The sequence below is a fragment of the Octopus bimaculoides genome, chromosome 19 (genome assembly GCF_001194135.2).
Source record: "Octopus bimaculoides isolate UCB-OBI-ISO-001 chromosome 19, ASM119413v2, whole genome shotgun sequence".
Lineage (NCBI taxonomy): Eukaryota > Metazoa > Mollusca > Cephalopoda > Octopoda > Octopodidae > Octopus > Octopus bimaculoides.
The window spans coordinates 28638972-28651303 of record NC_068999.1 but is presented as its reverse complement, the minus strand read 5'-3'; the positions used below and the strand labels follow the sequence as shown (position 1 = coordinate 28651303).

Below are 12332 nucleotides of genomic sequence, written 5' to 3'. Positions count from 1 at the left end.
AGAAAGAGGATTGGAAAACAATCATAGTATATGAATAGGAAGTGTGTTGTGACATGTGGGTGGGGCACAATTCTTCTAGCACTCAGTTTTGTGGACTGGTCTTCTCTAGAACCTCATATCACCAAACATTTTGGTCCATTGTCATTTCCTCTGTGAGCCCCAACAATTTAAGATCGGTCCTCATCACTTCATCCCATGTCTTCCTGGGTACTTCTTCCACAGGTACCATCCACTTTCAGTGACAGGCACTTCTTTATACAGCTGTCTTCACTCATACACACCATATGTCCAAACCAACGCATTCTCCTCTCCTGCATACCACATTTAATCCCTCTTATGTCCAACTTTTCTCTCAACACAGTCGTGCTTTGTCAGTCATGCATACTGATGTTGCAAATCCAACAGAACACTACCTTCATTCTTCTCCAGTCTACACATGTCCTCCACAGTCAGAGCCTATGTCTCACTACCATGTAACATAGCTGTTCTCACATAAGCATCATATGATCTACCTTTCACTCTGAGAGAGAATCCTTTTACTGCCAACAGAGGTAGTAGTTCTCTGAACTTCCTCCATCCTATTCTTATTCTAGAAACAATACTTTCAGAGCATCCACCACCATTACTAATTTAGTCACCTAAATAGCAGAAACTATCTGCTACCTCAAGAGAGTCTCCTGAGCATTTGAGAGAGTCTAAGTCCCTTGTGCTCTTAGTACTTATTGTTCCTGCAGATCTGCAACACACGAAAGCAACCTTATCTGATAACCTACCCATGATTCCACCACATCTCTTATGCGTCCATGGCTTACACTTAGTGCAGCAAATGGAATTACTTCACACTCCTTTCCTACATATTGAACAGGACCATTTACCAGCCGGAATGAGAGTCTTCTCTCCTTTCTTGCTAACAACAACTCTAGTCTTAGCTAAGTTAACTTTAAGGCCCTTTGATTCCAGGTTTTGCTTCCTAACCCAGAACTTCTCCAGTGATTGGACTAAGAACCGATCCCTGGTGTACTCCAACCTTTTATGTTAAATTTATCACTGTATTCAAGGCCAACTCTCACCTTACTGACAGCATCACTATACATGGCTAGAACAACTCTAACAAGCCACTTCTTCTGGCTCCCTGATATAATGCTTTGCTTCCGCCGTTTTTCTAGTCCCTCCAGGCCTGTCTCTTTGCGTTTATAAAACTGTCCACCTTATTCCACCACCAAGTCACCCTCAGCCTGGCTGGAACTTTGCACCAATCACAGACTTGGTCAGTGGCACCCAGTAAATTATCCCACAGGAACTTCCAGTTGTCCTCTAAGCTATATATGTCCCTCCCTCCTCCTCCTCTCTATCATCAGAGGCTTCCAGTAGAATGTCTAAATGTTTGTTGATTTGCTGGATCTTTGAGCTATCATAATCTTTTCAAGCATGGTTTATGTCTTTCAGTGTCTCTAGCTCTAATTCTGAAGTCATTAGCTAGTAGCCTATATTGGGGTGTACACTCTTCACCCGGGAAAGACTTTGCATTTGTGAGCATCAGCCTGTCTCCTTGCCTGGTGAGGAGGTAATTAACCTGGTTTATATTCCCACCAAACTGATAAATAATTAGGTGGCTGGCTGGATTTCTAAAGTTAGTGTTACAGATCATGAGATCATTTGCATCACAAACCTTGAGTAGCCTTGTACCTTCCTCATTTCTGGTGTTAAAGCCATAACTACCAGTCAACCATGGAATTTATGGGAATGCTGCCCAACATGCCCATTGAAGTTGCCAGCCACAATTATTTAATATACACATTATTTAAATATGAGCTATTAACAGTTTCATGCTGTGGAAACACAATAGTTCAGCAGATTTATGTATCATTCCAAGCAATCCTTCAGGCTCAGATACACATGGCCAGTTTTATTTGAAAAACCAAGAAAGGATACTGGTCTAAGAGAAAACATAAGGAAAGGCAAAAGGAAGGTGAATGCAAAAGGTGGAATTTAAAAAATCGGAATGAGAAAACTAAAGATAAATAAAAACGAAAAAAGAAAGTAAAAAAAGAAAACCAAGAGTTTTGTCCCCTTTCTTCATTGAAATCCTAATTAGTATAGCAGGAATGGAATGATTCCACAGGAAAGAGGCCAAAGTCTGTGAGACAGTGTACTTAGTTTGGGGCAGGGTGTCCTCGAGTTCAACAAAAGAAATTTGTCCATGTGCTTCCATTTGCTAAATATTTTGGATCTGGAATTAGGTAGTGGTGGAATTCTTAGATGTAAAAAGAATGTGAGATCCTTCAGCTACATATAGCTTGCATCTCTATGATCTATTTACATATGGTATGGATTTCTCCATGATGACCTGGGTATACATACACTTAATAAATTTAGAAAAAAATGTTATATATACCTTTAGTCAATGAGGCATCAGAATTACTGTAACCACTAATCTGTTAAAAGCTGATTTTTAGGTGTTTCCCTAAAGTTGTACTCTAATAAACCCTATCATAAACTGAATGAGAAACTCATGTATATACATAAACAGTCCTTTCACCCAACTTAGAGTTTAAAAACCTAATAACCAACTTCAGTAATAGAATATCTAATCTCTCCTCTTCTAAGGAAATATTTGACAAAGCAGCCCTCTTCTACAATAATGCCCTAGCTAACAGTAACTTCAAAGATAATATATCTTACAACCCAACAATTCAAAATATGAAACTTAAAAATAAACCTAGAATATTAATGTTTCACTGCTCCCCTTTCTATTTGAATGTTAAGACTAATAGAGGCAAAAAATTCCTGGAATTACTAGATAAGCATTTCCCAGTAAACTATAAAATACAGGAAAATTTTTAATAGGCATTTGGTGAAAATTTCATGCAGTTGCTGCCCCAATATGAAGGACATTATCACTCACAAGCCAGGCCAAGAGCCTATTCCTAGTTTTAAGTACTGAGACCCAGAAACTTGCCCACTTAGTCAGGCATGCTTGATAAACTAGATCATTTATGAAGCTGAAGTCACAGAAGTACTCCAGAATAACAAAATACAAAAGAAAAATTATGTTTGTCTATGCAAAGGCAATTTTAAAAGAAGATACACTAACCATCAGTCTTCTTTCCAACACATGAAGAAAAATAAAGCTACTAAGTTGGTTCGTCATACATTGGATCTGAAGACCAACTGCAAGTGGAGCATTGTGGAGAAATCCATGCCATATATAAATGGATTAAAGAGAAGCAAGCTATGTGTAGCCGAAAGATCTCACCCTTTTTTTAGATCTAAGAATTCCACCACTACCTAATTCCAGACCCAAGATTTTTAGCAAATGCAAGTACATGAACAAATTTCTTTTGTTGAACTGGAGGATACTACCCTCTCCAGATTATGCATGCTGTCTCACAGATTTTGGCCTCCTCTTTGTTGAATTATTCTATTCCTGTTATACTAATTCTGATTTCGATGGAGATAGGAGACAAAACTCTTGATTTTCTTTCCTTTCTTTCTTTTTCCATTTTTATTCAGCTTTTTTTTTGTTTTCTCATTCTGATTTTCTAAATTCTACCTTTTGCATTCACCTTCCTCTTGCCTTTTCTCATTTTTTCTCTTAGACCAGTATCCTTTCTTGTTTTTTCAAATAAGACCAGTCATGTGTACCTGAGCCTGAAGGATTGCTTGGAGACAGGAAGAATGATGTATAAATCTGCTGAACTATTGTGTTTCTACAGCATGAAACTGTTAGTAGCTCATATTTAAATAACGTGTATATTAAATGATATTTATCCATCACTGGATGGAGTCCTTCTTTTGTTGATCCTACTGATAATAGAACAGTAAACTATATATGTATGTATAAATTTTATAGCTTTTATTTTGTTGTAAGTTCTGTGCTCTGTTTGAGTTTTTCTTTGTATGCTGTCATATAAAAGTAAAATAGTTGAAAGACTCATTAAAGATGATTTTATTAATTTTGGTTGTTAATGTCAGGGCTCCTGATGGTTCATGTATATTGACCAATAGTGAAGACCAATGTTTGAGATTGTTCAATTTACCAGAGAAGATTTATAATAGAGAAACACAAAATTTACCGCCAATTGCAAGTATATCTTTCATTTCATTGTTTATCTGCTTGATATTTTCATTTTAAAGGAAAGAAAATTTCATGCAACATTTTTTCTCACTTTTTCATTGAATTTTATCGATTTATTTATTGTTTTGCTTTGCATAGAGTTCATTTGGATTTCTTTCCTCATACCATTCTGATTGGATGAGCTTAGTTTACAATTCTCCATACATCTCAGCCCTGTATCATTTCATCTGTGTATTATCCATTTTGTATACATCTTCTTATCAGAGAGGCTGTGACATTGGCTTAAATTGCTTTAATTTTCCAAATTTTTTAAATAATTAACTTACACTCATCCATTTTTAAAAGTTAATATCAAAACATCTAAAAGATCATAGTTATGATTTCTCTACAATTCCTGCAGATTCTCTGCATTTTCACCTCACATCTTACATATACCTCATGAAATGTTTTGATGGCAAGTTGCATCTTCCATCCTTTTGAACTATGACCACTAGTTTATTACTGGTTTCTCTTTCAGTGAGTATGTCACTGAGGTAACAATAGATAGGATACTCTGCTATCATTACTTTCAACTACAGCAACTGAATGACTGTGTATTGTGTATATTGTTTAGTCTACTTGAAATAGTTGACAAATCTCTTTCACAGCATACCTTACCATCTTAGAAAAGAGGAATACATTAGATAATGTGGTTCTAGGTGAACAGTGCTAGGAAAAATGTGTGGTCATGACTGGAATGCCATTGATCATAGACTAAATCAAGGTTTACAACTACAGCATCTGAGTGTCATGCTGTTTGTATTTCAATATAGCATCTATCCCTATATGTTCTGAGTCCAAATTCCATTGGAGCTGATTTTGTCTTTCATCCCTGTTGGATACATAAAAAAAGTATGGTTCAATTGCATACTCATCCATTATGAATTTCTAACTTTGTGCTAGTGTGACGAATTAATTTACCTTCATAATTTTTAATTTTTTGTATTTACACTTCATAGATTAAATGTTCTCTTAAAGTCTCACTTTTTTAGTCAATTCTTTACCCTATCTGTTAATTCGGTTGATACTAATATTCTGCATACTTTATTTTAAAGGTATTGAATCTGATGTTTAAAGCATTTTTTCCATATCTTGGGACTGGCTGCATAGAGATCTGTTTGTCCCTTCAGAATCTTGCATGATTACGTTCTTTTCAGTCACTGAGAATAACTTTGTTATTGAGCTTATCTGTCTCATTATTTTTCCACCAGACTAGTATTCTCTTTTCAACTGTATTCTCTCTGCTTGATTACATTTTTATGTAATATTTAGTATCAGGCTTCACTATACACCATTTCTTTTTGTCTTCTGTTTAAACATATTTTTATGTTTGTGTAAAATGTGTTGTTTGGTCTAGGGATCAGTAAAATAATCAACTAAAAAGCTTTTTAATAACAGTTCTGATTTAATTTCATCATTAGCCGAAAATGGTCTTGTAAGGTTTCTCTTACTGTTTTCATTTAAACACTTCAAGTTGACAGCAGTATAGTAGTTAGAGCATTTAAAGATAAGAAGGCACGGAAGGCATCTGGTCCATCAGGAATTAATGCCAAGATGCTGAAGATATTTGGTTGAGTAGGATATGAATGAGTTACCCACATAGTAAATTAGGTAGTATAAGGTGTGCTATCCAAGGACTGGCATAGCAGCAGTATTGTTAACTGTTACAAAAGAGATGCTCAAGAGTTATGTAACTACAAAGGTTTTAAATTGTTAGATCAGGTAAAGAAATTCATGGAAAGAGTTATAACTCAGTTGATGAGGTAGAAAATAAGTATATATGAGACAGTTAAGTTTTGTGCTAGGAAGAAGTATTCTCAGTCAGAAAACTCTAGAAGTACTGAACCAAAACTAATCTTCTATACCTCCTTTTTGTTGATGTATAGAAAGCCTTTGACAGGCTTCCACACTGTAAAATCTGGTAGTCACTGAGGAAGTTAGGAAAAGTTGTATGGCTTTTGAGAGCCACACAATCCATATATAGTGGTGCAGTTAATAAGGAGATAGTCAGCAATGAATTCAGTGATAAATTATGAATTCAGTGATGAATTAATTTTGAAGTAGGAGTTCATCTGAGGTCAATCTGCAGCTCATTTTTTAAAATTATAGTCCTCCAGGCAATAAAAGGATTTTAAGGTCAGATGTCCATGAGAACTTCTAAATGCTGATTATTAAGATCTCCTGCCAAACTTGTAATAAATTTAGAGAAGAAATTCCAGTTGCACAAGCAAAACCTAAAATCAAGAATAAAATTTGAAAAACTAAAGCATTAGTAAGTAGGAGATAAGACAAGATTCTGCTACCATACTCAGTATGCAATAATGGTACAGTAAAAATAAGTCATATAAAGCTCAGAGCAAAGGGCAAATTGTACAATGCTTGTGTATGAAGTGTGATGCTACATAGTTGTAAGACAAGAGCCCATAAATGCTGAGGACCACCAAATGCTAGAAAGAAATGAAGTGAACATGTTCTGCTAGATGTATACTATTAGCAAGTATGAACAATGGAAAACAAATGAATTGAGAGAAAAACTGAATATAAGAGGAATCAGAAGTAGTGTGCAAAAGAAAAGTCTGCACTGGTGAGAACATGTGATCCATATGGAGAACAAATGTATAAAGAAATGATGCACACTAAAAGTGGATGGTATCTGTAAAAAAAAGAGGGCTGCCAAAGAAGACTTGGGACAAAAAGGTGAAGATTGATCTGAAAGTTTTGCATCTCATGAGGGAGATGATAAAAGACTGTGTTAGTTGATAACAAATAGTGTGTAAGAAGACCTGCACTCATGTGCCAGCATAATAAAACAAGGGTGACTGAGATAGATGCACTCATTAGACTCTTCCTCTATTTCTCACCTCCTCTACAGCAGCCTCCTGCCTCTTACTTTCACTGACTCTTTCTGTGTGGCTTTTCTGTTTCTTTGTTACCCTCTTTTCCTCTCTATCATGCACCTCCACCACTACCTCACTTGTTCACAAAATAGCACTGAATCTTCCTTTATTCATCTTACCAACTTCTATTTACTTCCTCTATTCATCTCTCTCTAACCCCTGGTTTTCTTCTACTACTTTTCTCTGCACTGTCTCTTCTCTTTCTTCCATCTCTACCAACTTCTAACAATAGTAAATTTGTTCCTCCCATATTTAAAACTTCCTCAGTACCTCATCTTAAGTCAGCTTTTGCCGTCACCATCTCTTCTATTTTCTCTCTCACTATAATCTGATGAGTCATAAGATGATCTCACTAGAATCAATGCATGATAAAATGCACTCTGTACATGCTGTAAAGTCATAGGCAAATCAAACAGTGACAATATGTACTTGAGAGGACTTTTTAGTCTTCTCTAGTGCATGACAACCTGTCTAGTTGCTGATGCTTTGATAAAATGCACCCAGTACACTCTGTAAAGTGGTTGGTGTTATGAAAGACATCTAACTGTAGACTGAGATGTCTGAGGAAGCTGTGGTCTACTGACACATCCATCAGGGCAATAACTTTGCATAAAACTGAGATGATCTGTTCACCCCATGCCAGTAAGAGTAGTGGATGTAAATGATGATGATGATGACTACGTTCTCTTACATTTAAATAACAGCAGTGTGAGATTAACAATGATAATAATAGTGAAAATTATTAGTAAAATATTGTGCTTTTGGCCTGCCTAATTCAAGCTCATATGTTATAATGATAATGATGATAATACCAAACTGCAACATGCAGTCAAGATGCAGTTCTCCAACTTACCTAAGAGGGTAGTAACTCTAAATAAGTCACTGACTTGGGCATCAAACTCATGATGGCATGAAAATTTGACCTAAAATGATGATATTGATACAATTGATAGTGACAGCAATACTACCACAAAATATGATCAGAACTGACTGGAAGTGTGTATACAAGGTAGGATGTAAATTTTTAAAAAATTTTTATTTTTAGCCAAGAGGGAAAGCAGTGTCCATGACCCTCTACAGAGCCTCTGAGACTAGTAAGAGGAAAAAGGGTATCTTCAAACTAGAGGCTTGTTCCAAATGCTTGCAACAGACAGGATTCTGTTAAAGGCACTGAAAAAGCCAGGTGGTGCTGTTGAAGCAAGTGATGGATTGAGTCTGATACCCAAGATTAAGTTTACCATCCAGGATTAAATGTACCATTCATTATCATTATCATCATCATTTAACGTCTACTTTCCATGCTGGCATGGGTTGGATGGTTTGACTGAGAACTAGCAAACCAGGAGGCTGCACCAGGCTCCAATCTGATCTGGCAAGGTTTCTACAGCTGGATGCCCTTCCTAACGCCAACCACTCTGATAGTGTAGTGGGAGCTTTTTATGTACCACCAGTACAGGAGTCAGTCAGGGAACACTGGCATCAACCACACTCAAATGGTGCTTTTTACATGCCACCGGCACAGGTGCCAGTCAGGCAGCGCTGGCATTGGCCATGACTACGATTTCACTTGACTCAACAGGTCTTCTCAAGCACAGCATATTGCCCGATGATTGAAGAGTACTTTTAAATGGGCCAGTTATGTGACACTGGCATTGGCCATGATCTCTCTCAGTTAGCCAGGTTTTCTCAAGCACAGCATATCTCCAAAGTCTCGGTCACTTGTCATTGCCTCTGTGAGGCCCAATGTTTGAAGGTCATGCTTCACTACCTCATCCCATACCTTCCTGGATCTACCTCTTCCACAGGTTCACTCACCTGCTAGGGTGTGACACTTCTTCACACAGCTGCCCTCATCCATACACAACACATGACCATACCAGCACAGTTGTCTCTCTTGCACACCACATCTGATGCTTCTTATGTACAACTTTTCTCTCAGGGTGCTTACACTCTGTTGTGTTTGCACACTGACATTACTCATCCAGTGGAGCATACTGGCTTCATTTCTTTCATGCCTATGCATGTCCTCGGCAGCTGCATGCCGTGTTTCACTGCCATGTAGCACGGCTGTTTGCACACATGCATCATACAGTCTACCTTTCACTCTGAGTAAGAAGCCCTTTGTCACCAGCAGAGGTAGGAGCTCTCTGAACTTTGCCCAGTCTATTCTTATTCTAACAGCTACACTCTCAGAGCATCCACCCCCACTACTAACTTGATCACCTAAGTAATGGAAGCTATCAACTACTTCTAGTTTTTCCCTGGCATTTGATGGAATCTGTTTTCTGTACATCTTTGGTGTTTATTGCATGTGTGCATCTGCCACACACAAAAACTATTTTGAAGATATAAAGATATTATGAAGATTAAAAAAATGTCTATCTTTGGTAATATTTTCTATTTCATAGGATGCAGTCCTGAAGATGTTTGAATCAGGAACAATTTATGACTACTGCTGGTATCCAGGAATGTCATCAGCTTATCCAGACACTTGTTGGTGAGCATTTTAGACTGTAGACTGATTCCTTTGTTTCTGAATTGATACCGTAACATTGTACCATGAGGTATTCCAATAGAACTCATTTTCTGAATATTTGCTATTTGGGCTAACAATCAGTCATGATTTTATACTGGTAAAAAAAACTACTAAAAAAGGAATTTGATAAAAATTTGTGGAACATTTATGGAAAATAATTGTATTTTTAAGTGTAATTTGTTGTTCTTTTGAGAAATATAAAAGTATTATTTAATTGACCAGTTATTTGATTACAATAAATGCATTGAAGAGAAGAAAAAAATGTAATGTTTTGGTTCATACAATTCTTATTTCTGGCTAAGTGGTATTGCTAATGTTCATTTAGGAACACGAGTTAGTAGTAGTAGTAGTAGTAGTAGTAGTAGTAGTAGTAGTAGTAGCACTAGCAGCAGCAGCAGTATCATTCAGTGATTTGTTGTATGGGTATTTCATAATTATTATATGTGGATACTCATAATCAAACTTACACTACTGAATGAATAAATTTGGACTTCATGTTTGCTTAAAATAGTTTCAGTCAGTTTATGATTTAACAATATTGAAGCTAAGTGGATCTAGTTGGGTTAATACCATAATCCATTGTTCTCTCTAGAGAGTTCAACTCCATTATTGTTTTTAGTGATGTATAAATAAAAATATATTCTCTGAATTATGATTTTTTTTTCACTAACAATATTTTTATAATTCTTTCTGTCTTTGTAGCTTAGCTAGTACATCCAAAAATAATCCAGTCCATTTGTGGGATGCTTTTACAGGGGAATTACGTTGTACATATAGAGCTTATGATCAATCTGTAAGTAGTATTTCAGATTTCTGATTTTATTCCCTAAGAAAATTCATTAAAAAAGCACACTTTTCAAATTCTATATTTCAGTAATTTTTGGTGAGATTTAATAAGTTATTCTTCATAAAAAAATCTCATTGCATTTTATTATTCATTTATATTCATAAAATTGCATCATTCAAATAGGATAAAGTTAGCATGTCTGTTAGTGATAGCTGCCTTGTACAAATTAATTTTCATATACTATCTTAGTTATAATGATATAAGAGCTAAGTTATACTTTTAGTGCAATAATTACCATCTTATAAACATTATATAATCTACAAGCATACCTGTGTCGTCAAAAATTCAGACGGCTCTATTAATGATAGAAAATGGTGCATCAAAACAATGGGAGTGTAGCAGGAATTTTCAGCAATCCAATCACTATATCTGATATTGCAATTTGCTTGAATATTACCCATGTGATCAACAAAATCTAACTTATCACAACTTCACATAGAATAGGCTCCAGTGACAATTTCATCTTTTTGCACGCTTTCTGAGCCCAACCATCACTTGAGCTATAATACTTTGAAAACAAAAGAGTTTAATATTTAATTTCATATATATTTATATGTGTGTGTGTGTGTGTATGAAATTGATAAAATAAATATAATTTACAATAACAATTTAGTTTTATTTAATTGAAATACCAACGACTTTAGAGCAAAACATCTCATTACAGTTCACCTGCATTTAGCATCTCTGACTGTCACTCACTCCCACTCCGTTTATTGGTTTAGTTTCCCTTGTCCAGCATGACAGATTCATTGCATTTTATTGTATATAAGATAAGAAAAGAAAGCAAACAGAACTAAGTAGAGACACTGTTATAGGAAGAGAGTAGAAACACTGTTGGATAATTTAGAAAACTATTTCATTAAGCATTATGAGACAAATGCAAAAAGTGAACAGAACAACTCCAGCTTGTGTCTAATGATTCAGAAAGTATCTACTATAATAATACACTTGTGTCTTTCTCCATCACAACATATGAGTGAGAAAGGAAGGGGTGATAGATGAATGAGGAAGGAAGGGGTGAAAAAGATATCAAACAGCGTTTCAACTCTGTGTGAGTATATGTGTGTTTATGTAAAAAGGGAGGTATGTGAATGTTTGTATGTGTGAGTGAACATTCAACACTGAAAAGAAAAATCAAATAGCATTTCAACTTTGTGTGAGTATATGTGTGTGCGTGTACAAAGGAAGTATGTAACTATGTATGTGTGATTATTATGTACCTTATTTATATATAAAATACTACAATTAGCCGTCATTTTTTGACAGCAGAGGGTCAGCTAGTAAATCTTATAAATTGGAACAAATACAACAGCTTCAAATACTAAAGTGTTACTCACAAAGACATGGCTGTGTGGTAAGAAGCTTGTTTCCCAACTACATGGTTCCAGGTTCAGTCCCACTGCACGGCACCTTAGGGTTGACCAAAGCCTTGTGAGTGGATTTGGTAGACAGAAACTGAAACAAGCCTATTGTATATACACGAGGGGTGTATGAAAAGTCTTGAGCCTCAAAAAAACAAAACATAGTACAAGACTTCTGATGATTTATTTTTCAACATAGTCCACCTCGATGGCTGAACACTTTCTCCAGTGGTGCTGAAGTGCTATTATCCTGGTGTAGAAGAACTCTTTTGTTTGAGACTCCAAGAAACTTCCTACAGCATCTATGACGTCATTGTCACTGGCAAAATGGCGACCAGCCAGGGCTTTTTTCATTTTTGGGAATAGATGAAAGTCAGAGGGGGCTAAGTCTGGCGAGTAAGGCGGATGGGGAACAAGCTCGTATCCACAATCATGAATTGTTGCCATGGCAACCACAGAGGTGTGGGCTGGAGCATTGTCGTGATTAAAAAGGACTCCCCTGGTGAGCATTCCCGGCCTTTTTTCTTTGATTGCTTCTTGGAGGTGTTTCAGTAGCTGAGAATAATACAGCCCT

At 36.2% G+C, this 12332-nt stretch overlaps 1 protein-coding gene across 2 annotated transcripts in view; it reads left to right on the top strand.

Moving 5' to 3' along the window:
• LOC106880092 (telomerase Cajal body protein 1) overlaps nucleotides 1–12332 on the top strand; it is a 142064-nt gene that overhangs the window by 85234 nt on the left and 44498 nt on the right. For both annotated transcript variants that reach the window (XM_052974765.1, XM_052974766.1), the window contains 3 exons: nucleotides 3976–4084; nucleotides 9423–9511; nucleotides 10253–10343. In XM_052974765.1, the coding sequence (XP_052830725.1) occupies nucleotides 3976–4084; nucleotides 9423–9511; nucleotides 10253–10343 (289 nt within the window). The remainder of the gene's footprint in view (nucleotides 1–3975; nucleotides 4085–9422; nucleotides 9512–10252; nucleotides 10344–12332) is intronic.